Source organism: Myotis yumanensis, unplaced genomic scaffold, assembly GCF_028538775.1.
Source record: "Myotis yumanensis isolate MYYU_CA2020_CCGP unplaced genomic scaffold, mMyoYum1.0.hap1 SCAF_18, whole genome shotgun sequence".
NCBI classification, from domain to species: domain Eukaryota; kingdom Metazoa; phylum Chordata; class Mammalia; order Chiroptera; family Vespertilionidae; genus Myotis; species Myotis yumanensis.
The window spans coordinates 8866406-8893230 of record NW_027223769.1 but is presented as its reverse complement, the minus strand read 5'-3'; the positions used below and the strand labels follow the sequence as shown (position 1 = coordinate 8893230).

General features: G+C 54.3%; 1 protein-coding gene across 5 annotated transcripts; it reads left to right on the top strand.

The window, feature by feature from the left end:
* Positions 1 to 2380: 2380 nt before the first annotated feature.
* On the top strand, positions 2381 to 25721 carry GRAMD1A (GRAM domain containing 1A). 5 transcript variants are annotated; one of them, XM_070398995.1, is made up of 20 exons: positions 2381 to 2447; positions 3244 to 3562; positions 11990 to 12200; positions 12288 to 12308; positions 12748 to 12832; positions 12973 to 13076; positions 13154 to 13249; positions 14066 to 14146; positions 17094 to 17206; positions 17349 to 17499; positions 18254 to 18452; positions 19494 to 19634; positions 20744 to 20862; positions 20936 to 21078; positions 21724 to 21827; positions 21906 to 22079; positions 22174 to 22261; positions 23359 to 23466; positions 23550 to 23670; positions 25270 to 25721. In XM_070398995.1, the coding sequence occupies exons 2-20, from the start codon at positions 3294 to 3296 to the stop codon at positions 25360 to 25362; spliced, it is 2421 nt and encodes an 806-aa protein (XP_070255096.1). In that variant the 5' UTR covers positions 2381 to 2447; positions 3244 to 3293; the 3' UTR covers positions 25363 to 25721. The 5 variants fall into 5 exon arrangements, with proteins under 5 accessions (XP_070255096.1, XP_070255098.1, XP_070255100.1 ...); XM_070398997.1 differs by lacking the exons at positions 2381 to 2447; positions 3244 to 3562 and adding an exon at positions 6544 to 6705; XM_070399000.1 differs by lacking the exons at positions 2381 to 2447; positions 3244 to 3562 and adding an exon at positions 8728 to 10765.
* Positions 25722 to 26825: the final 1104 nt, after the last annotated feature.

The following is a 26825-nucleotide window of genomic DNA, read 5'->3' as shown; positions in this document are numbered from 1 at the left end:
TAAGCCAGTCAGAGAAAGATAAATACTACATGATCTCACTCATTTGTGGAATATAGAGAACAACATAGACTGATGAACAGGGTCAGATCCAAAGACAGAGAAACAGCAATCAGACTATTAATCCCCAGAGGGAAAGTAGGGGAGGGTGGGGGTAAGGGGAAGAGATCAACCAAAGGACTTGTATGCATGCATATAAGCCAAACCAATGGACATGGACAACAGGGGGATGAGAGCATGAGTGTGTGTGTGTGGGGGGAGGATGGGGGTTAATGTGGGGGATGATGACACATTTGTAATTCCTTAACTAATAAAGAATTTAAAGATAAAAAAAAAGAGACTTTATTTTTAAAAAGTACCTAAACACATGATGGTAATAGTTGCACAACAATGAGAAAGTACTTAACACCCCTACACTCTAACCTAAAAATGGTTACTATGGTAACTTTTATGTTATTGCATTTTATCACGATTTTTAAAAATACCTAAACACACAGAAGTGACGTTAAAACATACTAATAGCCCAACCTGTGTGGCTCCATGGTTAAACGGCAACTTATGAACCAGGAGGTCGCGGTTTGATTCCTGGTCAGGGCACATGCCAGAGTTGTGGGCTTGATCCCCAGTAGGGGGCAGGCAGGAGGCAGCCGATCTATGATTCTCTCTCATCATTGATGTTTCTATCTCTCCCGCTCCCTTCCTCTCTGAAATCAATTTTTAAAAAATATATTTTTTAAAAAATACCCAACTACCTGGAGAGTGACCCCATGTGAACATTTTGGGAAACTCCTTATTGTAAAGATATCAGTTGCTGGTTATAGGGTAACAATTAAATTCCCATTGTTGATTTTTCCCTCTTGGAACTTGACAAGCTGACTTTGGTGAAGAGAAACAAGATTGAAGACTTGCTTTACCAGATATCAAGACTTACTTTAAAGCTAAAGTAATTGAGGTAATCTCTTATAGACCCAGGGCTAGACAGATCCATGGAACCAACCTGAGCACACAGAGACAGGCCTGCATAGGTGAGGCATGGGTGGGACGCTGGCTAACCCAGGAGTTACCCAAGAAGCACACCAGGAATACTCAAGGCAGCTCTGGTCATCAGAGCAGAGAACAAGAAACAACCCTGTGTCCATGGACAGGAATATGGATAAATAAGTTGTGTTGTATTCCCACAACGGGATATTGTGCCCCAGCCAAAATAGATGAAGTGTAACTATCTACACCCCTATGGATGATTCTTAAAAATAATGTTGAGTGAGAAAAGCAAATATGGTATGATTCCATTTTATAAAGCACAAAAGTAAGTAAAACTAAACAATATATTGTTTAGGGATGTATACCAATGTGATAAAAACTATTAAAAATGTGAGTGGGGCTCTAGCTGGTTTGGCTCAGTGGATAGAGTGTCCGCCTGGGGACTGAAGGGTCCCGAGTTTGATTCTCGTCAAGGGCACATGCCCGGTTATGAGCTCAATCCCCAGTAGGGGGCATGCAGGAGGCAGCCGATCAATGGTTCTTTCTCATCATTGATGTTTTTATCTCTCCCTCTCTCTTCCTCTTTGAAATCAATAAAAAAAAAAATTTTTTTTTAAATGTGAGGGGGGGGGGGAGAAACAAAAAAACCCACGAAAAACAAAATAAAAAACAACAACAAATAAATAAAAACAAAATAATGTGAGTGGATGATATCTGTCTGATGAATGAAGACTCTGGAGGGAGGCAGAGGGGAGGGGCACACTTCAAGGTGTGCTGTTTCTCAAATTGGGTGGGTGGGAGTTATGAGGTTCATTTTGCTGTTACACTTTGTCACTCACATCTATGGTACAGACATATTTTAGTATGTGGCGATTATTATGTAATAAAAATGAAAAAGTCAGAGAGAAGTGCCTGGGCCTAAGCCCTGGGAATAAAAGTGAGATGGGAGGAGAGCCAGGCCCTGTGGCATTTTGGAGGCTATGAGAACCTCCCAGAAGGTAGAACAGTCTCCCAGGTTCCAGGTTCCAGGTTCCAGCTTCCGAGAGCAGGGCGGGCAGGTGAGAAGTGGAAAGTGTGTGGGATTTGGATTTGGCCACCTGGAGGGTCCCTAGGCTTGGAGGAGCAGTTCTGGGAGAGCAGTGGGGAGAGAAGCTGGGTTGTGGCTGGCTGCCAGGCAACAGAAGGATGGTCAGTAGAGGCCTAGGATGAAGACAGCCCCTTCCTCAACAGGGCAGTCAAGAGGGAAGGGCACTACCTTCAGCCTCCTCTATGGTATGAACACCCCCACCCCCACTTTGTCGTTTCTCCTGCTGGCCAGAGGGGAACATGACGCCAGTGGACATGCTATTCCAATTGGCAAGGTCACAGCTCTCTGGCCCAGCCAGGACTCCCGGGGGAGGGAAGAGCCTGTTCTTTGCCCTTACCCTGGAAGTCCAAACCCCGTGAGGACAGGAGGTAGAAGCCATAAGGTAGGGGTATTGGGGTGCCTGCAAAGGACCCTGGGGTCCAGGCCTGGCCTGTAAAAGTCTTCCGTGAACCAGGGGAACCCTCTCTGGGTCCCACAGTCCTCCTTCCCTATTCCCTGGTAGCTGGGTGCCAAGAAGCCCTTGTTGTAAGGACAGACCGACTGATCTGACCTCCCCAGACCCAGGCAGCCTCCAATATCACAGCGGCAACCGCAGAAACTGACCCGGCTTCCTCTCATCTGAGGAGGCCGCAGCCCAGCCCAGCCACCCTCCCGCTGTTAGTCTTGGGAGGGTCAATTGCTGAGCAAACAGGGAAGGGAAATGCTGGATTCTGCCTCTTGATCAGCCGTTACCCAGGCCTGAGGCCTCTGGGGCCCCTCAGGCCTGGCTCCTTCCTGGCCCTGTGTGTGGAAGGGAGCTGGGTGGCAGGGTTTATAGAAAACCCGGGGCTTGGCCTTGGTAAATACTCAAAAAACAAACAGAAACACCTGGCCCTGGACAGGTTTCATGAACATTCACTGACCACTTACTGTGTGCTGGGCCTAGGCTAGGCCCTCCATATGTCAGAACTCTCTGACACTGCTCAGCCACCCTAGGATGTCAGCATCAAGACCTTTAGTTTCCAGAAGAGGAAATGGAGGCTTGGGGTCATGCAGGGAGGACACTGGCAGAGGTGGGAATCCCACCCAAACCTCTTTGATCCCCACATAGTGCTCTGCACCTCAGCTCATCTCCCCTTTTGGGAGGAGCAGAGCTTGGACAGGACCTGCTCCCTTCACCTCTCTTTTTCTCCCCCCAGAGACCACACCTGCTGTCCAAGGTCCCGACAAAGCAGACCGAGACCTTCCCATGGCTGAGCTCTTGCCCCTGCTCCCTGGGGCGCCCCTGCTGACCCAGAGTGGAGACCAGGACTCACTTGTCCCCCCAGCCGAGTGGCAGAGCCAGCAGCCACAGGATGGCAGAGCTGAGGACCTGGCCTCTGAGCCCTGGAGGCTCCTGGAGGTGCCCTCCATTCAGATAACACCATCCAGTGATGGGGAGTCACCCCACTGCACCCAGGCCCTCCAGCGCCTGCAGCTGCTGAGGACCCCAGACCTGGAGAGTCTGCCCCAGGACAGGTGAGACCTGGGTGGTGGGGCAGGAAAGGGCTTTTCTCTTTCTAGAGCAGCGGTTCTCAACCTGTGGGTCTCCAACCTGTGGGTCGAGACCCCTTTGGGGGTCGAACGACCCTTTCACAGGGGTCGCCTAAGACCATCAGAAAACACATATATAATTACATATTGTTTTTGTGATTAATCACTATGCTTTAATTATGTTCAATTTGTAACAATGAAAATACATCCTGCATATCAGATATTTACATTACAGTTCATAACAGTAGCAAAATTACAGTTATGAAGTAGCAACGAAAATAATTTTATGGTTGGGGGTCACCACATGAGGAACTGTATTAAAGGGTCGCGGCATTAGGAAGGTTGAGAACCACTGTTCTAGAGACTCATGCTCAAGAGTGGGTTTCCTGTGGCTGTCTGCCCAGGCCGGGGCTGATGATCGTTAGAATGTGGCCTTAGCCTGACTGGAAGTTGTAAAGTAGATGCACAAACAAAAAAAGGCAATTGAGAGTACACATTGGGACAAGCAAACCTGAGCTCAGCTAAGCGCCCAGTGTATTTCAAACTATGGATCGTGACCCATTCAAAGACCATGAAACTGATGTAGTGCATTGCAATTGGCACTTTTTTTTCCCAAACAGAATTAGGATAGAATTGGAACTAACACAGCATACGAGGCATAGTGACTAAGTATGGTTCCTTTCTAAGTGTGTATGGAAGCCAATATAAAGGTATTTCCTGCTGCAGCTCACAGGTAAAAAAAAAAAAGTCTAAACAAAACTTTTGCAAAAGAACACTATTTCTGGCACAAGGAGACAGGAAGTGGGAGGTTCAAGGCTACAGGGGAAAAGAGGAAAGAGCTACATTGGCCCTGAAGAGAAATATGCACTCATGATAAGAACTAAAGCTTATGAAGTAGAGCTCTGTGTGCCAACGTGGACAAATCTCAGAAACTGATGCTGGAGAAAGCAGGTTGTAAAATGATACAGTAGGAGCCTAATTGTGTATCTTTTAAATACATTTAACAACAGTACATATTATATTGCTGGTAGATGCATCCCTCTGTGGAAAAGGATGGAAAAGTGCACAGCTTCAGGGTAGTATGTACCTTGAGGGCAGAGGCAGAGAAATAGGGTGGGATCTGGGCCTTTGGCTGTAACTGTAATCACTTATTTCTTAAAAAAAAAAACAAGTAAGGGTCTGAAGCAAAAATGGCAAAATGTCCACATCAATTATATATGGGTGGTGGGGACACAGATGACTTATATTTTTTCTCGTTTGAAACAAACAGTCCCTAATTAAAAATGTTAAAGTATTTCAAAACAGGAAACAGGCCAAGAGGGTAGTGAGACAAGGAGACGATGGAGGGGGGTCTCTCTGAGATCTGAGGGTGAGAGGCGAGAACTGGGGGAAGAGCTTCCAAGCACAGGAAACTGCAAGTGCGAAGCCTTCGGGGGCCGGAACCTGTCTGGTGAGTTAGAGGAACAGCAGGGAGGCTGGGGGCTGGAGGGAGTGAGCAGGGGGGAGACAGGTGACGTCAAAGTTGTGTCTTGGGCCTCAAGGTGAGGGCTTTGCGTTTAGCTGGAATGAGGTGGAGCCCCAGGAGAGCGCAGGGACCTGACGGGGCGCACAGGCTCCCTCAGGCTGCCTGTAGGGGGCTGGCTGTGGGGGTGGGAAAGGAGCAGGAGGCAGGGAGGAGGCTGCAGTCTCCCGGAGGCAGAGGGTGGAGGCTGGGCCAGGCTGGGAGGTGGAGGGGAGAAGAGTTTAGATTCTGAGTAGATTGTGTAGGTGGAGCCCGCAGAGTTTGCTGAGGGATTGGAGAGGGTGTGAGAGAAAGAGAGGAGTCAGGAAAGGCTGAAGTTTGGGGGCCGCCGTCCACCCACATGGACATGTTGAGTCGGGCTGTCTGGAGGCTGGGGGGCGGGATGGGAATGGAGTTTTTCAAGAGGAAGGGACAGCCTCTCCTGCAGAGGGGTGGGGAGCATTCTCTCCGCGGGTGCTCCAGGCCAGAAGCTGTGAGGTGGGACACCCATTCCGTGTTGTCCCGCAAAGGAGTGCAGGACCAACAGGCTCGGGCGGCGGCGCAGGGCGGCGCGGGTTAGGCCGCAGGGCTGGGGCGCTCTCGCTGCGGCTGCCGGCGGGTGACTCGGCCTCTCACTCTCCATCTTTGAGGCCGGGCTTCCCCGACTGTGAAGGGCGCTGCTGCCCTCCCCGCAGAAGCGGTGGGTCCCCAGGACGGGGCCGGTAGCTCCAGGTCACGGCACAGATGCGCGCCCGGGAGGCTGTTTTCCGACGGCCCGGCTGACAGCCGCCGGGCGCAAAGGGGTCCCCGCGCCCCGGCTGGGACCTCCCGAGGACAACCCTCCCCGGCCGCGATGCCCACCCCGTGCCAGCCGCCCGACTCCTCGGCTTCCCACACCCTCCCTCCACCCGCAGCCCCGCCCACCTCTCAGGTTCCCCCGGGGGGAGGTGGGTCCCGCCAGGGCGCCCTTGGAGCTGGGGACCCTCCGGCCCCAGGGGAGAGAGTGGCCGCCCGTGCCCAGGCAGCTGCCATGGCGGCGTTTCGTTTTGACCAAGTCGGCCTGTGTTGCTCCTCTCTCCTCGGGTTCTCGCTCTCCGCCTCCTCTTCCTCGCTTTGTATCTCCGGCGTCCCAGCCGCCTCTCTTCTCCGTCTCCCCCCCTCCCCGCGCCCCCAAGTCCCTCGGTCTCCACTTGGCCCTGCGGCCCCCAGCGGCCGCCCCCCTCCTCGGCCGGGACGGGCACCCCCGAGTCTCCCGCTCCTCGCCCCCCGCCTCCCCGCAGCGGCCCGGTCTCCGGTCTCTAGGCCCCGCCCCCCGCTCTCCGCCCCGCCCCCCCGTGGCCTGGCCTCCAGGCCCCGCCCTCCGCCGGGGCCACCCCCCCTCCCTCCGCTCCCGGGCCGGGGGCGGCGCCGTGACGCGCGGGGAGGGGGCGGGACGGGGTGCGTGACGCTGCGGCGGCCTCCGGCGGCGGAACCCTTTTGTGCGGGCGGCGGGCCGGTGGGGCGGCGGCCTGGAAGGCGCGGCGGGTGTGCAGCCGGGACGCCCAGCTCGGCCCAGCCCCGCTCAGCCGCCCGCCCTGCCCTGCCCTGCCCCGCGGCCGGGCGCGCCCGCCGCCGCATCCATGTTCGAGTAAGGACCGCCGGGGCCGGGGGCGCCGGGGCCGGGCGGGGGCGCGGCCGGAGCCCAGGTCCCGCAGCCTGGGCTCGGGGGGCGGCCTGGGTGGGGAGGGGCGGCGGTGCTTGGGTGCACGCGGGACTGAGCGCCGACGGCGGGGCGCTCCGGCCTGGCTGCTGCCGCCCAGGAGCGATGCGCCAGGTTGGCGGGGCCGTCGCTGCGGGTCCCGGGCTGATTCCGCGGGAGCGCGGCCTGCGGGGTGGGCCCCGGCCCGGCCGGCTTCTGCCTGGGAGGCGAGGGGGGGCGAGCTCACCCGGGGCTCTGGACTGGGCTGGAGGCGGGGCAGCTCGCAGGCCCGGGGCTGACCCTCCGGGGCTGAGCCTCCGCCCACCGTCCTGTCGCGGGTCTCGTCGGGGTTGGGGGGGGTGGGGTAGGGACTTCCAGGTAGCGGGCCGACCGCGTGCCTGGCCCCGCCGGGGTCCCGCACCCTGATGGGCCCGGTGTTTCCGAATAATCGAATAATCGTAGGGAAAGTTTGTGTATGGGCGTCAGTGTCCTAGCGGGTAGGCCGCTGTGATCCTCGGGCCGCGTGTGTGTCTTTTGCCCCGAATTCCTTGTGTTACTGTAAGGTCCCTGCGTGTGTCTGATTGTGACTCTGCGTGTGTGTCTGGGGCCCAGGCTGTGGCCCCGGCTTCCGTGGTTGTCCGTGCGACGTGTCTCATCCCAGCAGACGCTGCTGTCAGGTTGGGATGGGGAGTAGGTGTGCATGTGTCTAGGTGCCTCGTGCAGACAGCTGTGACCCTCCCTGGCTGTGTGTGTGTGTAATTTACATCTGATTCCATCTGTGGCTTCAAGTGTGTGTGACTGTAATGTGTGACCATATGTGTCTGAGGCTCTGTGCTCACTCTTATGACCAACCATCTGCCTCTGAATGTGTCTGTAATTTACCTCTGATCCTATTCACTCTTTGTGCAAAAGTCAGTTACCTGGGTGTCCAAGCATGGCCACACGTGTATGACTCAGACTCTCTGGGGTTGTGCCTGTAATTTACCTCAGATTCCATCTTTGTGTGAAAGTTCCTGTGTGTGTCCATTTGTGACTTTGTTTTATGTATGCGCCTGGCCTTCCATGTGTGCAGCTGGGACCCTCTGGGGCTTTGTGTGTGTGAAGAGCAAGAGAAAGAGACCCCTGGTGACTCTGAGTGGGCCTGGGGCCTCCCTCCTGAGACCTTGCGGGTGCACTTACTATTTGGAACAATAATCACAACTGCCATCGTTCCCTGGTACAGTTTGTAAAGCATGTTCCATGCATGTATCAGTACCTGGCCTCCGTGTGGTTGAGATGGGGCCACACCCCTGGGGCCCCGTTATTCTGAGTCCTTGGCTTCCGTGCCGGTGTCAGGGTTCTCTGTCAGCAGCAGCAGCGGACGCCTCCATTCCTTGCCGTGTTAGGCAGGCCTTGGCTTTGTCTTCCCCACCACATGGCGAACACTGTGACTTCATTTCCCGAGGTTGTGCATGTGTTCGCCGGGGTCCTCTGTGACTGTTCTTTCACTGCGTGACTCTAACTGGGAATGTTGTTTGCTTTCAACTCTTCTCTGAGATGTTCTTGTAGCTTTGTGTGTGAATGTGATTTATCTGGGACTTTTTATGGTTTTCTGTAACCCTCTGCAGCCTCGTGTGTGTGTGTGTGTGTGTGTGTGTGTGTGTGTGTGTGTAACTTCTGGGACTTTGTGGCTGTAGCATACTTCAACGCTGTGTGTAATTATGCTGGGACTCGTGGCTCTGTGTATGACTGTAACATACCTGTGGTACTAGTGCTGGGTGGGGGGTGGAGAAGACTGCTTGCAGCTGTGGAGAAATGCAGTTTGCCTGGAGCTCTGGGCCTGCCTAGGCCCAGGAAGCTGGAGGTGAGGTGTCTTCAGTGGCAAAAACCCATTTCTTCTTAGTCCCCGCCCCATAACGGTACTCCAGCCACTTGGGGCTCCTCCCTTCTGTCTGCTGCAGCCTGCCTGGTTGGGCAGCCTCAGGGCTGTGTCTGCCCTTGAGCACTTCCTGTTCCTCCTGCCAAGGAGCAAGATCTGGGAGCACAGGCTCTGCCCTGCTCTGTCTGTCTGTGTTAGACCTGTCCACAGATGTCCTCCCCTGACCTGTTTCTGCGGGAGACTGTGACAGGTTGAGGAGGGGTCTGCAGTCAGACCAGAAGGGAGAAGACGAGACCGGGAAGGAATGTGGTCACCTTTCCTTCAGACCCATCCATAGCTCACCAGTGCCCTTAGGGTGAAGTCCAAACTTCTGCCGAGAGCCCACAGCACCTGTGGGTGGGCCTCTGCCTTCCTGTCCTCCTTCCCCAGCCCCACTGACCACCTCACTCTTAAGACCTGCTTAGCTCACTGTTCCTGCTCCCTAAACAGTCTTCTCCGTCCCTTTGCCAGATCTCTCTTTTTATCCTCGGGGCTCAGCCTAAGTGTGCCCTGCACCCCACCCACCCACTTCGCCCTCCTTTATCACTGTGGTCCTCCAACTTGAGCACGCATCAGTCTCCTGGGCCCCATCCCATCTCTGATTCAGTAGGTCTGCAGTGGGACCCAGAACCTGCATTTCTCACAACTTCCAGGTGTTGCTGGTGCTGTTGGTGTGACCAGGGTCAGTGAGATTATCATCCTCGTTTACATGTCTCCTTATTGATTATTCCCCAAACAGAACATCCAGACCTGCAGGCAGGGATTATACCTGGTTTGCTCACTTCTGTGTGCGCAGTGCCTAGTGCATGGCAGGTGGTCAGTATGTAGTTAGAGAGTGAATGACTGCAGTTTGGGGTCAGTCGTGCTGAGGTGTCTTGCCATACTTGTCAGGCTCAGCATAGCATCTTTGACACAGGTGTGCTGGGGCAGTGGCAGTGGCCATGTGCTCTATTTCAGGCTGACAGTCCTTAATGATCAAATCAGAGTGCCTTCCATGTGGTGGGCTGTCTGTTTGTCCTCCAGACAGCCCTGTGAGGTCGGTACTGTTATATTCCCATTATACTCAAGAAGAAACAGGCACAAAAAATCGTTCAGAAAGCCTTAGACACTTACCCAAGGCCACCCAGGGAAGTGGCCAAACAGACCAGCTTTGGCCTCAGCCCTCAGAGGATTGGGCAAGCCATATACCTGGTTGAATCCAAGTTCTGGGCAGGATGGGGGAGATGAAGAGGTGGAGAGGAAGGGGGGTTGGGAGGTAGGAAGTGTGTTTTAAATAGAGGGGAAGGAAGGTGTCTTGGAGACATGTCCATTGAGCAGAAAGCTGAAGGAGGCGAGGGAGCCCTGCAGACATCTGGGAGGAAGGGCATTTGAGCAGAGGGACTAGTCAAGGCAGGAGCTGGGGAAGAGTGAGTGAGGGGAGAGGCGATGAGAGCAACCAGCCCTGGGCCTTAGCTGGAGTGAGGTGCAGCAGGGGAGGGCTTATGAGTGTGGTTCATAGGCTCCCTCTCCCTGCATGTCGGGGAGAGGGATGGAGCAGGGAGACCTAGGGAAAAGGTGGCTTTGAAAGTTTAAGAGGAGTGGTGGTGGCTTAGGTCACCATCTATTTTACTTATTTACTTACTTATTTCCACAAATTAATTTCACAAGTACAGGGGACATGACTGCCTACCCTTGTCCCTGTCTTGAGCAATCCTAGGGACAGAGCAGTAACCATGACAACAGGGAGCTTACAGATCTGTGGGGGAAATGGAGTTGTCATCACACAGTGACAGCATAGAGTAGTCAGGGCTAGGATGAGAGAAGCATAGGCAGAGTGGTTAGAGCTGGGGTAGGGGCTGTGGGGGGCAGTGTCCAGGAGGGAGGAGGCGTGGAGCAAGAGTCCTGAAGGATGCATCAGAATTTGCTAGGCCAAGAAGAGAAAGGACGGTCTGAACAGAGGAAAAGAGCATGTGCTAACCTTGGAGACAAGAGAGAAGCTTGAGGAGCCCCAGGAGGTTGAGGAGCTCCTACCTCCTTCCCAGGGAGATCGAGTTCCCCATGTTGGAATCCTGCTCTGAATTAAATGGACAAGTGGTTTGCTGCTTTGGGCCTCAGTTTCTTCCTGTGAAAAGGGTATGTGTGTGATAGTCGTATCAGATGCACAGCATGTTGTGGGAAGAGTACATTCATCATATGCAGAGCTGGCCATGATATTGGGTCCTGACTCGAGTCCCTTTACAGTTCCCCAGCTGACCCCACAGCCCTGTGGCCGTTTGTGTTTATTCTGTCCTCTGAGCGTTCTGCTTGTTCTGGGGCTGTCTCCCAGCAGCAGTCTAACCCTCCGAGGCAGGAGCCTCCTCGAGTGGTATCTGCTGCTCCCGGTTCTAGGCAGCGTTTGGGTTATTCATGTAGTCACCAATGTGTATTCAGAGTTCATTACGTGCCAGGTCCAGTTTTGGGTGCTGGGGGCACAGTGGCAACCAGGACCTCCTAAAGTTCACAGTCTGGGGGAGACAATGAACAAACTGAATAAGTGATCAGGGGGAGTTTAGATGGTTGGGTGTGGCTGGGGGCCACTTGAGGGGGGCCACCAGGGGAAGAGCATTTGGGTGGAATAAGACAGAGCTGCTTATGCTGGGCCTGTGGAAGGATATACGGGCACAGGGAATAGAAATGCAGAGGCTGGAATCGGGGGAGTGACAGGGACAACACTAGACCTTGGGTGCAAGGTAAGGACTGCTTTCAGCTGAATTGAGTTGCAGCCCGGTGAGAACTCAACCAGGAGGGCCCTGTCCTGACCTGACTCAGGTTCACAGGCCCCCTCTGGGCTGTGTGGGGAGTAGATTGTAGGGGCTACTGGTGTGCCGGAGGCAGAGCCAGGGCGCTGGAGGCGGGGAAGTAGAAATAATGGAAATAGGTTTTGGAGGTGGGACTTGCTAACAGATTAGAAATGAGGGGGAGCAAGAAAGAAAATGCTTAGGTTTTTAGCTCAAGCACCTGAGTGGAAAGTGGCTGCTCAATAAGTATTATACGAATGACTAATAAGTTAATTTAAAAAAAAAACGGTATACTGAGAGTGCACTGTGTGCCAGGCTCTATTAGAAGCACTGTGCATGTATTGATTCATTTAATTCTGCAGACAACTAGATGAGAACATGTATTTCTCACCCTTGGGTCACAGATGAAGTAACCGAGGTACAGAGAGTTAGGGAACCTGCTCTGAGCCATGCCGCTAGGAAGTAGAGTAGAATAGATGGGTGGGGATCAATGGACTGGTGGGCAGGCCTCCCAAAATAGGCCTGTCTCCATACCACGGCTTGTTTTACCCCATAACCCCTTCTTCTTTCCCTACCCCAGTACCACCCCCCACTCTGGCCGGAGCACGCCAAGCAGCTCCCCATCTCTCCGTAAGCGGCTGCAGCTCTTGCCCCCAAGCCGACCCCAGCCTGAGCCAGAACTAGGCACCATGGTGGAGAAGGGGTCAGATAGCTCCTCCGAGAAGGGTGGGGTGCCTGGGACACCCAGCACCCAGAGCCTGGGCAGCCGGAACTTCATTCGCAATAGCAAGGTTGGTGCAGGCCCAGGCCAGGTGGGGAGAGGGGTGGGAGGTGGGGAATCCAGGGGCTTGTTCTGATTCCACTCCTTTCTCTTGCAGAAGATGCAGAGCTGGTACAGTGTAAGTGTTGGGCAGAGGGACTTGCTGGAGGGGGGGAAGGGAGGGAGGAGACAGCAGTCAAGAAGTGGGAGCTGGGGTCAGCAGACCTGGGGTCATACCTCTGTTGCTACTTATGTGCTGTGTGACCTTGAGTGAGTTGCTTAACCTCTCTGGGCCTCTCTCCTTGTGAAACAGTCCCAATCTTCCAAGGCTGAAGGTCACTATGAGTCGATGATGGTGGGTATGTGACATAGAGCCTGGCTTATGTGGAAATCAGTAGATGGGAGCTCTCATCATGGTTACTCTCATGTTACTGGCAGTGGAAGCCAGCGTGAGCTAGACTTGAAGCCTCGGAGAGCCTGTCTGGGACAGCGGAGACTGAGGGGCTTCTGGGAGAACAGTGGGGCAGAATTGAGAGTATGAACCCCATCTTGATTCACACCTCCCAAACTTTCCCCAGATGCTGAGCCCCACGTACAAACAGCGGAATGAGGACTTCCGGAAACTGTTCAGCAAACTCCCTGAAGCCGAACGCCTCATTGTAGGTGAGGCCTGATGCCCACCTAGTCTTGGACCCGACCCTGAGCTCCCAGCTCTGCCTTCCCGACCCTCCCCGCCTGGGTGCTAGCCAGGCCAGCCGTGTGACTCGGGTGTCTGTCTGCCCATCTCTCCCTGGCCGCCTCAGATTACTCCTGTGCCTTGCAGCGTGAGATCCTCCTCCAGGGCCGCCTCTATCTTTCCGAGAACTGGATCTGTTTCTACAGCAACATCTTCCGCTGGGAGACAACAGTAAGCCAACACAGGGATGAGAAGGGGCCTCAGGGCAAGGAGGGCTCTGGCCCCTTCTGACCCACCTGTCCTTCTAGATTTCCATCCAGTTAAAGGAAGTGACATGTCTGAAGAAGGAAAAGACAGCCAAGCTGATCCCCAATGCCATCCAGATCTGCACAGAGAGCGAGAAGGTGAGTGAGAGGACCTGCTGGCAAGGCCATGTGGTCACTGATCTTAGCCGGCTCCTCCCTTCTCCCACCACCAATGCCCTGTATTTTCTGCACCCTGATCTGCGCTCGGTCTGTGGCTTTCTCTTTGTTCTTCTTGCCCCTGCCCTGGCCAAGGCTCCCATCATCTCTGACTGGATCTCAGCACCAGCCTCCTACTTCCTTAGTCCCTGCAGTCCATCCCCTCACACAGCTGCTGAGACAGGATTAATGGTAAAATTCTCCCCCCACGTATCTGCAGCTCAGATGTCCTCTCTCCTTGGAAGCCTTCCCTGACACTCCATTCTGTCCTCACGATCTTGCCTCATGGCCCCAAGATGGCTGCCTCACACCCATGGCCCAGACAGGAAAGGAAAAAGAAATGTGGCTGGGACACACACACACACCCCACTTCACAGCAGAATTCCCTTTGTGTTTTATTGGCCAAAAAAAGATCAGCTGACCACCCTACTGGGCAAAGGTGGCTGGGAAAGTACCCTGGGCTCCTCCCCCTCACAGCCCAATCACTCAGGACTGACCCCATCTGGAGATGTGCCTGTCTCCTGCCCTGGACCGTGAGCTCTGGGGACGGGGGCAGCGTCCGGCCCAGGGACCATCTCCTCATCATAGTGACTCCAGCATCCATTGCCGAGTTGGGCACAGGATAAACATTCTGTGGAATGAAGGAAGGAATGAATGGATGGATGTACATCAGGGTGGAGATCAGGAACGGAGCTGGATGGGGATGGAGCGTCCCTCCATCCTTCCGTGTCTTTCCCACACTCCATCTCTCTCCTGCAGCATTTCTTCACCTCGTTTGGAGCCCGGGACCGCTGCTTCCTGCTCATTTTCCGCCTCTGGCAGAATGCACTGCTTGAAAAGGTGGGCCTGGATGAGGCCTGGGTGGGGGCTGGGGAGACTTACGGGTGGGCCAGGGGGACCATGGAGCCAGGGGTGCCAGAACTGCAGGACCGCTCAGCTCTTCTCCATGAGTATCTGTCCCAACATATTGGCAGGTTCCTCCATAGGCACCATGAGGGGCCACCACGGGCTCTAGCACCAGACCTTGCTCACTAGAAATATGCATCCATGGCCCCTTATTCACCGTAATGGTTTTATATATGTGGCAGCAAAGTCTGATCTGACCTAATAATATGGTTATTATCCTGTGTGTCAGCACTGCATACTCGAACTTTCTGCTACAATGGAAGTGTTCTCTGTCTGTGCTGCCCAGTAGGGTAGCCGCTGGCCAAGAGTCTGTTGAACTCTTGAAAAGTAGCTAATGTGATTGAGGATCTGCACTTTTAATTAATTTAAACGTAAGTGGTTATGCTTGCCTATTGTCTAGCACAGGTCTAACTCTCACTATGACTATTCATGTGTTTCAGGACAAAAAGTTATTACTGTGCATGACTGGAGTACAGCTTAGATGTGATCAATATAAAGTTATAGTGTCCAATATAGAATCTGCCAGTGACTCTCGAACTTTATAATTTCAGAACCCTTTACACTCATTAAAATAATTGTAGACTCTAAGAACGTTTGTGTGAGTAGGTTATACCTAGTGATATTTACTATATTAGAAATTGAAACTGGGATGTTTTTAAGCACAAGAATACACAAGCACGCATTGCATTAGCCACCAGAAAAATGACAGCATGGCCTGTCATAGCCTCTGGAAAAGTCCATTGTATACTCATGAGAAAATAAAAGTGAAAAGACCAGTAACATCTTATACTACTAGTAATACTTATTATACTTGTGAAATAATTTTGACCTCATGAACCTCCTGAAAGGGCTCAGGGGACCCCCAGAAATCTTTGGGCCACACTTTGAGAACCTCTGACATACACTGCACTGGATATTAAATATACTAGTTTTTATCATGGGCACTATACTATCATTCTTAAATCCCAAATCTTAATTTTGAATCATATCTTGCCCCAAAGGTTTTGAGTTAGGGACTTTAGATTTTTACTTACTGCAGTCTGATAGCCCATTGAGTGCTAGCTGAGCCGGCTCTCCTGGAATGCCCACTGTGGTTGCATAGGTTTACATAGGATGCATTTGGCTGCAAGTGACTGAAATGCCAACCAAACAATGGTTTAAGAAACAGATACTGAATTATTTCATAAGGTAATAATAGCCAACACTTCTGGTGCTACTAAGTGCCAGGCACTGATCTGAGCATTACATGAATTAACTCATTTAATCTTCAAACCACCCTCTGAGGCAGTATGGGTTATTATCTTTACTTCACCAGTGAGGCAGGGAGGGATAGACTTGCCCCTGGTCACATGGGCTTTTATGTGACAGTCAGGTTCTGGACTCCACTCATCCACTGCATCACACTAATGCTCATGTAATGACAGGTCTGGAGGCAGGTAGTCCAGGGTGGGTTTGAAGGCTTCCCTATGTTATCAGGATCCCAAGCTCTTGTCCATTTTTCCATACTCTCATCCTCTGCATATTAATGTGTTGTTCACATGCTTGTTGCCTCGTGGTTACAAAGTGGCTGCTACAGCTCCAGGCATCATGCCCTCATATAAATGTCCCAAACATGAAGGAGAAAAGGGGTGAATAGAAAGTGGAGTTTCCTTTATCAGGGAGGAAAAGCCTCCTTCAGCAGATTTCTCTTTTTATTTCTTTAGCTAGAACTGGGTCACATAACTGCCTTCAGTTGCAAAGGAAGCTGGGTTTGTGGCAAAGGAAAGATGAATTGGCTGGAGAAGATTTTCACCCCAAACAAATCAGAGTTCTGCTGGCAGGGAGGGAGGGTGGCTAGATGTCAGGGTGGCATGGCTCATGGTCTGCTGCTGCTGGCTATAGCTCCTTGAAGGCCCAGACCCGCTCCTCCAGCAGTGCTGCGCTCACGCCTGTCCTCTCAGGGGCAGCTCCAGCCACTAGGGGCAAGCATGCTGGGGCAGGGGCTCAAGATGGGGAACAGCACAGTGTCAAAGTCTGTAAGAAGGGGAGGACAGAGGAGGGTTCCAAGCTCAGGCCCCGAAACCAGATTGCCAGGGTTGGAGTTCCAGCCCCATCACTGAGGAGCTGAGGGACCTGGATAAGTCACTGAACCCCATCGGTGAAAGGAATACTGTCCCTACTTCATAGCAGCCAGAGTTGGGCTCAGAATAAGTGCTTGTCAGTGTCATCTCTTATGGGGCAGGGTTGTCAAGTGGTTAGCTCAGGGTGCTAGACCAGCCCCTGGGATCACATCTCAGCACTGCCACTTGGGCACCTCTGTGCCTCAGAGTCATTGTCTTAAAACGACGATTAATGCACCAACTTTACAGAATTGTTTTTAAAGACTCAGTAAGTTAACTCGTGTGCAGGAATTGGAATGCCTGGCATATGGTAACAACTCAGTGAGTGTCTGCTGCTGCTGCTGTCATTATTACTGTTACTACTGTTTTGTTATTGTCATCTACCCCTTCTGGCCATGGGTAGTTGAAAGGCCAGGGCTCCTGAGGACACTGGAGAAATGGGTGGGGGCAGGACAGCATGGGGGGTAGGAGCAGAGGTTCTGGAGGCTGGCTGGGTTTGAATCCCTGACCTCGCGCACATGACTTCTCCTCCCTGGGCCTTGTATTCTCCTCTGTAAACTGGGACCCTTGACCTGTAGCTGTGTGAGTATTGTGAAAACTGAGGGGAAAGTCCTGGGCATACTGACTCCTCCCCAGGGCTGCCTTGGGGCTGAGATCTAGGATGGGAGACCATGCTGCCCCGTGTGGGCACTGGGGGAACTGCTGAGGCTGGTGGGGACGGGTGGGAAGGGCTCTGGCCTGGGAGAGGTGGAGGCCAGCCCCCTTACGTCCTTCCTGCCCAGACGCTGAGTCCCCGCGAGCTCTGGCACCTGGTGCATCAGTGCTACGGCTCAGAGCTGGGCCTCACCAGCGAGGATGAGGACTATGTCTGCCCCTTGCAGCTGAATGGTCTGGGGTGAGTCAAAGGTTGACAACTGGTTCCGGGGTTGGGGGAGACAGGAGGGGCTGCGTGCAGAGCTCCTGGACTCCTGGGTGGACCGAGGTGGGTGTATGGGGCTCAAGGATACAGTGACCTCACCCCCTCCCTTTCATTGCAGGAGCCCCAAGGAAGTAGGAGATGTGATTGCCCTAAGTGACATCACCCCCTCAGGGGCAGCCGACCACAGCCAGGAGCCAAGCCCAGTGGGTTTGCGCCGTGGCCACATCACCCCCAACCTTTCCCGAGCCAGCAGTGATGCAGACCATGGGGTGAGCAGGAGGGTGAAAGAGAGAGGAGGGTGCTGAGGGGAAGAGACAGGCGAAGGCTAGAGGTGGTGTTGGGAGAGGGACAGGCTAGGGGAAAAGGAGGGCATGGTCAGAGGGACAGAGAAGTGGATGGAGGGGTAAGAGAGGGGATGGATGGAAAGATAGGATGGAGCTTGGGAGTGGGCAAGGAAACTAGGGGCAGGCAAAGGAGAGACAGACAGATGGAAAGAGTGAGAGACAAAAGAAGCAAGAGAGGGATGGATGGATGTTAGGATATAGGCAAGGCATGGACAGGACAGACGGATAGGTCAGGCATAAGAAAGCTTATGGCCCAGGCATCCAAGATAAGCCTGGAAGGGACTCTCAGCCCTTGTCTTGGTGGCCCTAGGGCAGCCGTGGGCAAACTACGGCCCGCGGGCCGGATCCGGCCTGTTTGAAATGAATAAAACTAAAAAAAAAAAGACCGTACCCTTTTATGTAATGATGTTTACTTTGAATTTATATTAGTTCACACAAACACTCCATCCATGCTTTTGTTCCGGCCCTCTGGTCCAGTTTAAGAACCCATTGTGGCCCTCGAGTCAAAAAGTTTGCCCACCCCTGCCCTAGGGCCTCTGCTATAAGTCCTCCATATACATGTGACCTCCAGGAATTGGTTTTCTTACAGTCTTGAATTCTAATGGCCGATGTGGGCACACAGGAGGCCTTCAGGCTGGGGTGGAGGTGGGACAAGGCTGGATTAAGCCATTCTCTGCAGGCAGAGGAGGACAAAGAGGAGCAGACGGACAGACAGCCAGATGCCTCTTCCAGCCAGACAGTGACTCCATTGGCTGAACCCCCAAGCGCAGAGCCCACCCCACCTGATGGACCCACTTCCTTGGGCCCCTTGAACCTGCTGCCCAGTGAGGAGCTGTTGACGGACACGAGTAACTCCTCCTCATCCACGGGGGAGGAAGGTGAGGCAGGTGGTCTGAATCATTTGTTTCAGTTGCATGTGACAGCCTTACTCAGTCTGGTATAAACAAGGATTTGCTAGCTCAGTGGACTAAAAAAAATCCAGGGAGTGGGCAGGTGAGGCATTCAAATGGTGTTGTTAGACACCTGGTGGCTTCAGTTCTGCTTTAAAGGTAGCAAGGCAGGGTGGATAGAAGCACAGACTCTGAAGCCAGATTGCTAGGGTTCAAATTCTGGCCACTGGTTGCTAGCTATGTAACCTGGGCGAATTATTTAACCTCTGTGAGCCTCATTTCCCCCATCTGAAAAGTTGGATAAGCACTAATAATATTCGCTTCATAGGGTTGTTGTTAAAAGAATTAAATGAGTTAATACGAACAAAGTGCTTGGGCCAGTTAGTGTTAGCTATCATCATCATCATCATCATCGTCATCTCCATTTCTCTGTACCAACTTCGTTTTCAGGCAGCTTCTCCTCTTGTGGGAGCAGAGGGAGCCCCTGCCCTGCTCCCGAGAAGCCTGGAGAAGGAAAAGATGCTTCCCAGTGGCTGTCCTGAAAGCTCTAGGGTGGGCTCTGAGTGGAGAGCGAGCCAACTCCTGAGCTAATCAATGTGGCTGCCTGGGGTCGCACATTCCCCTCTGAAGCCATCACTGGCTGCTTGGTCTGGGTCGCACCCACCCCTCTGAACCAATCGCTGGTTGCCTGGGATCACACACATCCCTGAACCGATCACTGTGGCCAAGAGCCACAGGCCAATGAGCCTGTGATGGCTGGAAACGCAGTTGGCTGGGCCTCCGTGATTGTCCTGGTGGCTCTGATTGTCTGGGCCTGGGGCACACGCCACCCTAAAGCCACCCCTGGGGCACAGGGGGCCGAGGAGTGTGCTGTGTCACAGAGTCCACTCTGGTCTAGGAGGATAGGCCCACCCATCCACTCCACAGGCCAGGAGTCGGGGGAGTGGTCACCACGGAATCCGAGGAACCACTCTGAGGAAGGAGGAGCGCAGGGGGCCTCATTCGCTGCCCTTGTGTGTGGCCCCACAGACCTGGCTGCCCTGCTCCCCGACCTCTCCGGCCGCCTCCTCATCAATTCCGTCTTCCACATGGGTGCCGAGCGGCTCCAGCAGATGCTCTTCTCAGACTCGCCCTTCCTGCAGGGCTTCCTGGAGCAGTGCAAGTTCACAGGTCAGGGGCTGAGGTCCCCAGGCACAGGGAGGGTGGGGAGGGCAAGCCCAAGACAGGCGCTGCTGTGCAGGTGGGGTGTGGTAAGGTGCGGGGGTTAAAAACAGCAGCCATGAGACCAGAGTGGGCTGCCTCTTACTAGCAGGGTTCCAGCCTGTCTGTGCCTCAGTTTCTTCTGCTTGATAGAGGTATGATAGTACCTGTCTTACCAGGGTCTCAGGAGAGTTAAATGAGTTAATACTAAAAAAGTGCCTAGGACAGTAACCGATAGTACACATTTCATAAATATGACGTAATGATCATACATTTAGTGCCCACTCTATGCAGAGACCAGGACAGATGTACCCAGAATCTAGTAAGAATGAGAGGAAATAGATCCTCACACAAATAGGGTGAGTGTCAGAGCGGTAGCTGAGATCTGAGAAGTATCAGGAAAGGCTGCTGGAAGGATGTGAAATTGAAACTAAGGCCTGAAGGAGGAACTTTTCCAGGGAAAGGAGAGGAGGTGGGGGACAGGGACCCAGGAAGCCTGCTGATGCCCTGAGGCTAGAGGCAGGCACTGTGAGAAACGCCTTGAGGCTGGGCCCCTGTGGCCAGGTGTGGCACGGGAAGCCACAGCAGCAGGTAAAGTGCAAGGGTTGACCATGAGACCAGCAGAGGAGTTCAGGAGTCAGATGGGGGCAGGAGTGTGCAGGCCCAGGGCTCTGGGGAGAGCCTGGAGGACAGTTGGACCACCCCTGAGATAGGGCTCCAGGGGACGGGCAGGTTTGAAGCGATGCTGAAGCCAATGTGGGGTCCAGGGAACTTTCAGGGGAAGGTGTTCAGGAGGTCACAGGATCCTAGGTCTGAGGCTTAGGGGAGAAGCCAGGACTGGGACAGAGAGGGAAACTGAGGCAGCAGGAATGGATGAGATGGCCTCAGGAGAGGTGAGAAGTGTAGGGAGGGGAAAGGTTCCAGCCATCATCAACATATAAGGTTTTAAACGTCTCAAGGAAGGTGGGGTAGGCACTAAGGTGGGGACGTGGAGGAAGGGCAGGTTTAGGGGTAAGGCTTACAGCCTATGGACAAAGGGCTGGAGAACAGTTTCCTCATTCTGCTCTTCCCTGCCCCAGACGTGACCTTGAGCCCCTGGAGTGGAGACAGCAAGTGCCATCAGCGCCGAGTGCTGACCTACACCATTCCCATCAGCAACCCATTGGGTCCCAAAAGCGCCTCGGTGGTCGAGACGCAGGTGAGCCAACAGATGGCCAGCTGGGTTGGGTGGCCAGGTGGGGCAGCCCTGACTCCCTCCCTTGTCCCTGCAGACTCTGTTCCGGCGCGGCCCACAGGCGGGCGGGTGTGTGGTAGACTCGGAGGTGCTGACGCAGGGCATCCCTTACCAGGACTACTTTTACACTGCCCACCGCTACTGCATCCTGGGCCTTGCCCGGAACAAGGCCCGTCTCCGGTGAGCAGCTGCCTCCACCTGATGCCCTGGTGGTTCCAGAGCCTCTACACCCCACTCTCCCCAGCCAGAGTCAGCAGCAGAAAGTTGGTTGCTACCCTGGCAGGCAGAAGTGTTGGTCCCTAAGGGGCCAGGAACATCCAGAGGTGTTTGGCCTGAGCTTCTAGAAGGATGGCGCTGTTGTTGACCAGGATGGGGAAATGGGGAGAAGTAGGTTTGGGGAAGATCAGGAGCTCAGTTGGGGACGTGTTAAGCTATCTTATACCCCCATGTAGAGATGCATGCAGCAGCGAGATTGAAGAGGTTCAAGGCTGAAGAGGGTATTAAGCCTCAGTTTGGGTGGGCAGGAGGTCACAGGTGCTGAGGCAGCACTTATGGATGGGAGACTTGCCAAGGTAGTGGGTAGACAGAGAAGGGTTTATGGGCTGCCTGGCCAGGTAGACAGAGAAGGGTTTATGGGCTGACTGGCCAGCGCTTCTGGTGAGCGGGGATCATGGGGAAGCCATGGGTGAGTGGGGGCAGGGTGTCTGATTTGTCTATGGGTGTACAGGGCCTCTCTGAATTAGGGGGAAAGCACCCCCAGGAATGGGGCAGGGCAGCAAGGCTGGAGTCAGACCCTGACCCCCTTACCTCATTCCTCCACCCCAGAGTGTCCTCTGAGATCCGCTACCGGAAACAGCCCTGGAGCCTCGTGAAGTCTCTCATTGAGAAGAACTCGTGGAGTGGCATTGAGGATTACTTCCACCACCTGGGTAGGGGACAGAGCTGGACAGGACCGGGGAGGGGGGGTGGCCAGGCTCAGACCTGCAGAGCGCTCTTTGTGTCCGCAGAGCGGGAGCTTGCCAAGGCCGAGAAGCTATCCCTGGAGGAAGGCGGGAAGGACGCCCGGGGATTGCTGTCAGGCCTGCGGAGGCGGAAGCGGCCCCTGAGCTGGAGGGGTCACGGTGATGGGCCCCAGCACCCGGACCCAGACCCCTGCATCCGGGCTGGCATGCACACCTCGGGTGTGTCCCTCAGGCCTGGGCAGGGCGGGCGGAGGAGGGGGGCCCTTGAGGAGGCCTAGATGAGTCTCTCTGACTCCGAGTTGCTCTCCCACAGGCTCCCTCAGCTCCCGCTTCTCAGAACCGTCCGTGGACCAGGGTCCCGGGACAGGCATCCCCAGTGCCCTGGTGCTCATCAGCGTTGTGTGAGTAAGGAGGCTGGGCTTTGGGATCAGACAGGCCTGGATCTGCATCTTGTCTGTGTGACCATGGCCTCACTGGGCCTCAGCTTGAGTGGGAGTGTGTGCTCACCTCATAGCAAGGATAAAAGGAGTTGCTGTCTGGGATGTGCCCTGCAGAGCTCTGTGCACAGTGTGCTGCTCTATTTACCGTGGAGAAGTCTTCCTGCTGGGAGAGGGACGCCCCGGGACTCTGGGAGGTTAGAGGGACCTGACCTCCCCCAGGGGGCAGGGAGGGCTTTCTGGAGGAGCAGGTACCCAAATGAGGTGAAATTAGGTGAACCAGGAGAGATGCAAAAGAAGCAATTGTGCTACACATTGTGTTCATGTTTTCTGTGCCTAACCCTAAGCTGGATGATGCTGGGGACACAGTAGTTACCAACAGCTCTGGGGGAGACAATCCTGGCACCAGACCACAGTGAAGGGGAAACACAGGCAGAGGGGACAGGGCTGGGATGGGAGGGTCTGGGAGGCCAACGGAGGCTTCCTCCAGGCGGGATTGGTGGGCAGTTAGGGAAGGGTCCTGGGACAGAAGAGGACTCCTGAGGCCCCAGAGGGTTAGGCAGGGAGACCCACATGCAAAGGTCTGGAGGCGTGGGGGGCAGGACACAGAGGAAATGGAGGTGAGATCCTGTGAACTTTAGGGGTGAGCATGAGATCGCACTCAGCCTGTCTGGGGCTGGGGTGAGGAGGGTGGGGTGGGTAGGATGGGTTGGGCAGTTCTCATTTCTTTGTTTCCCCTCACTGCCTCCTCAGGATCTGTGTGAGGTAGGGTCCTGCCCTCCCCTCCCCTCCCTGCCCCTTCCCTCCCCTCCCCTCTCCCCTCTGGCTGCAGCTTCTCTGTTCTCTGCCCTTGGCTCTCGCAGGGAGGTGATTTGGTGGATGGTTAAGGGTGTGGGCTTCAGACCGGATGAGAACCCTGACTTGGCTGCTTCTGTACTGTGTGACCCTGGACGTGTCTCCCCCTCTCTGCGTCTTAACTTCCTCCTCTGTAAGGGGGGAGTCGTTGTGTCCTTTCAAGTTGTGTGTGTGCCCAACTCGTGACCTCTGTCCCCTGCCCCCAGCCTCATCGTCCTCATCGCCCTCAACATCCTCCTTTTTTACCGCCTCTGGTCCCTGGAGAGGACAGCCCACACCTTCGAGTCCTGGCACAGTCTGGCCCTGGCCAAGGAGTGAGTGGGTACCCTGAGGGGGTTGGGAGCTGGGCAGGTCGGGGGAGGCCAAAACTCCACTCAGGCCCTGTTCCCCCCAACAGCAAGTTCCCCCAGACGGCTGCGGAGTGGGCGGAGGTCCTGGCTCTGCAGAAGCAGTTCCACAGCGTCGAGGTGCACAAGTGGCGGCAGATCCTGCGGGCCTCGGTAGAGCTCCTGGACGAGGTGCGGCCCGGGCTGTGGGACCCTGCACTCACCCCCAAGAGGCGGCAGGTGCCTCTGGGCCTCAGTTTCCTCCCCCATAAAATGAGGAGGCCATTCGTAGTCCCCCACCTTCCAGGGTTGCCCGAAAAATCAGCAGAATGGAAAAATAGGAGGTACTGGCTCTCATCCTGGGTCCAGCTGCTAAATGGCAGTAAGAATTGATCTCTGCTGCCATATTTTGACTGCCCCGCCCCCCAGGTTTGGCTTGGTTTTGGGCATCCTCTCCCCCAGGATGACCAGGTGGTACCTGCAGCTCTAAGCTGACAAAGGAAAGTGCTCTCACTGGCTACTGGGGTCACGTGCCCACCCCTGAACCAGTCACGGCGGCCAGGGGTGGGCCAGGCTTGGTCCCTGAGTCCCTCCCCCACTTGAGGTGACTAAGGGATTACATAAGGGTGGGAGAAAAGTTCTCCAAAGGATACTGGGGTCTCACCTCTAGCAGGGGTTGCCCCATATACCCCCTATAGTTCAGGGGCAGCATCTATTCAGAAGGCCAGGTTTAAATTCCGGAGTGTGACTTGGGGCCTTGGCTTCATCCTCTATAAATGGGATAGTAATTGACGGTACCTCAAAGGCTGTTTTGAGGATTAAATGAGTTCAAATTGGAATAGTGCCAAGTTCATAGCAAACACTTTGTGTTTGCTGTTAGCACTGCAGTCCCAGTTCTAGGCACACAGCAGGTGCTCAATAAAGTGGTGGCTCAGCACAAATTTGAGACACCTGGGGTAAGTGCCCAATGTGGGGAGCGGGTGTGGGAAGCTGGGGTGCAGCTGGCACTGGCTGGGCACCCAAGGGTATCTGAGTGTAAGTTGGTGGGTGACTGAACATCGTGTCTGGTCACTATGGGCCATAATGCTGAGGCTTACAAGGGGCCTCATTGCACCCTGAAATTATGCTCGAACAGATATGCTCCCTCTGGGAAAGGCCATAGGACAGGGTAGAGGGGTTTGAAGCTCAGAGAGAAGAGGGCAGAACCTCTCCATCCTCAGCTAAATTCTTGTTATTTCCCTCTCACATTGCTATGGGCGCAGAGTTGACTTTTCAAATGTATGCTAACAGCAGACACTGATCAAGCTGGGCTGTTCTCAGAGTCAGAATGACCAACTGCTTTGCTTCTCGCGGCCAGCCTCTGAGGGAGGTGCTCCTATCCCCCCATGTAATAGATAGGGATGCTGAGGTATGGTGCAATTAAATTTGCCCAAGGTTGCGCAGCCGGGAATAAGAATAACACGTGTGCCAGGTCCTAGGTGTTCCCCCGTCAGAACCCTGAAATAACCTGGTGCCGCAGGTATGTTACTGACCCATCCTGCAGCTGAGGCACCTGGGACGGGTAAGGGGCTTGCCCAAGGTTATTCAGTAAGTAGCAGAGGCCGGACTTGAACCCAGGCCATCTGGGCCCCTTCCATCTGCTGCCTGTAAGAAGTTAAGCTGGGTACAGGATGGCTCCGCTTGTGTAACACGGTGACCCTGGCAAGGGGACATGGCCTCTCTGGACCTTCAGTTCCTCAGCTGCAGAGTGGGGAGTGCATCACCCCTCCCAGCATTCACCTCTTCCCCCAGATGAAGTTCTCGCTGGAGAAGCTGCATCAAGGCATCACTGTGTCAGACCCCCCCTTCGACTCCCAGCCACGGTCTGACGACAGCTTCTCCTGAGGACGCCAGGTCACACAGTGACTCCCCCAAATGGACAGATGGACACAGAACCTCGGTGACCACTGCTGGCACGGTGTGAGCACCAGGAACCTCCTGCCCACCCATCCCAGTGGCCCAGCTAGGGGCCATGCAGACATGGGGACCACGGAACCGAGATGCACTTTAGACCAGCGTGTGCGAGTCCAGCTGCCTTTGCCTGCCCAGCCAGGGAGCTGGCCTGGTCTTTGGCAGGCCCCCTGCTAACTTATTTTGCCCTGCCGGGGTTGTGGGGGCACCTCCTGGGGTGCATGATTCCCTCAGCTCTGGGTTTAATGTATTTATTTGGGCTGACAGAGTCCTAATAAAGGGTTGGAAATGGCTGTGGCTGTGCCTGTGGAATGGGCGGGAGCCTCCTGTTGCACTCAGATCCCATGCGCCAGGGAAGGGGATCTGTCCATATCCTGGGACGATAGTCACTGACATGACCTGAAATTCCCTAGCATCTCACACAAGCTGTGCATCATCAGGGTCCAGTGTGGGGGCTCCTAGGACAGACTCTAATGCCTGGTGGCCTGGGTTCAGATCCCTCCTCTGATACTTAAGCAGGCATGTAACCTGGAGCCAGTCAGTCTCTTTCAGCTTTAGTTTTGTCTTCTGTCCACTGGGCATAAGAATAGCCCCAGTCTCCCAGGGTTGTTCAAAGTGAGTTGTTCTCGAACTTAAGCTATATCAGAATCTCCTGGAGGGCAGACCGCCAGACCCCCCGGCAAAGTGATTCAGCAAGTCCGGGGTGGGCCAACAGCCTGTACTGTCAGCAAGTTCCCAGGTGATTCTGGTGATGCTTGTCTAGGGATCCCACTTTGAGAACTGCTTTGTGAGGATGCAAGGAGTTAATAAATGTGGCCACTTCTGATAGGGTACTCAATAATGTTACTCAGAAAAATGAGGGGGAAAAGTAACTCGTGTAGTGAGCACCAATGCATCCCAGGCTAAGTGCCACGGTCTGATGTTCTTAATTTAATTCTTGCCTTGGCTCTGTGAGATGGAGACAAATAGTTACATGCCTGAGGCCCTTCAGTAGGGAGGCAGGGACTGTAGGCCTGGCCCCTGGTGGCTCCACATTTAGATGCAAGGTCCTAACTTCTTCAGCACCCCACTACAGCCCACCCAGATGAGGCTATCTGCACCCCTGTCTTACTGATGAGGAAATGGGCTTAGAGATAGTCTCTGGTCCAGGTAAAACCTAAATTTGTCCACTCAAATCATGTGCTGGTTCCAGAGTGACTAAGGGATAAAGAGAGACCTTCAATATGTCCCAATGAGGCTGTAAGAATTTTTGTAATTGATGGCCTGGGGCAGAGGACTGGAGGAGGAATGGGACAGGCAGGATGGACCACAGGTAGGGAAGAGCAGAGCCAGCCTCTCCTATCCTCTCCTATGTGGTCATGGCAAGTTACCCACTCTGAGCCTCAGTTTCCCATACC

Excerpts from the sequence above, each read along its gene's own strand:
- GRAMD1A (XM_070398995.1), top strand. The coding sequence starts at position 3,294 with ATGGCTGAGCTCTTGCCCCTGCTCCCTGGGGCGCCCCTGCTGACCCAG. Across the intron at positions 14,147-17,093 it reads AGAATGCACTGCTTGAAAAG|ACGCTGAGTCCCCGCGAGCT; the intron begins GTGGGCCTGGAT and ends CTTCCTGCCCAG. Across the intron at positions 21,079-21,723 it reads CGGAACAAGGCCCGTCTCCG|AGTGTCCTCTGAGATCCGCT; the intron begins GTGAGCAGCTGC and ends CCTCCACCCCAG.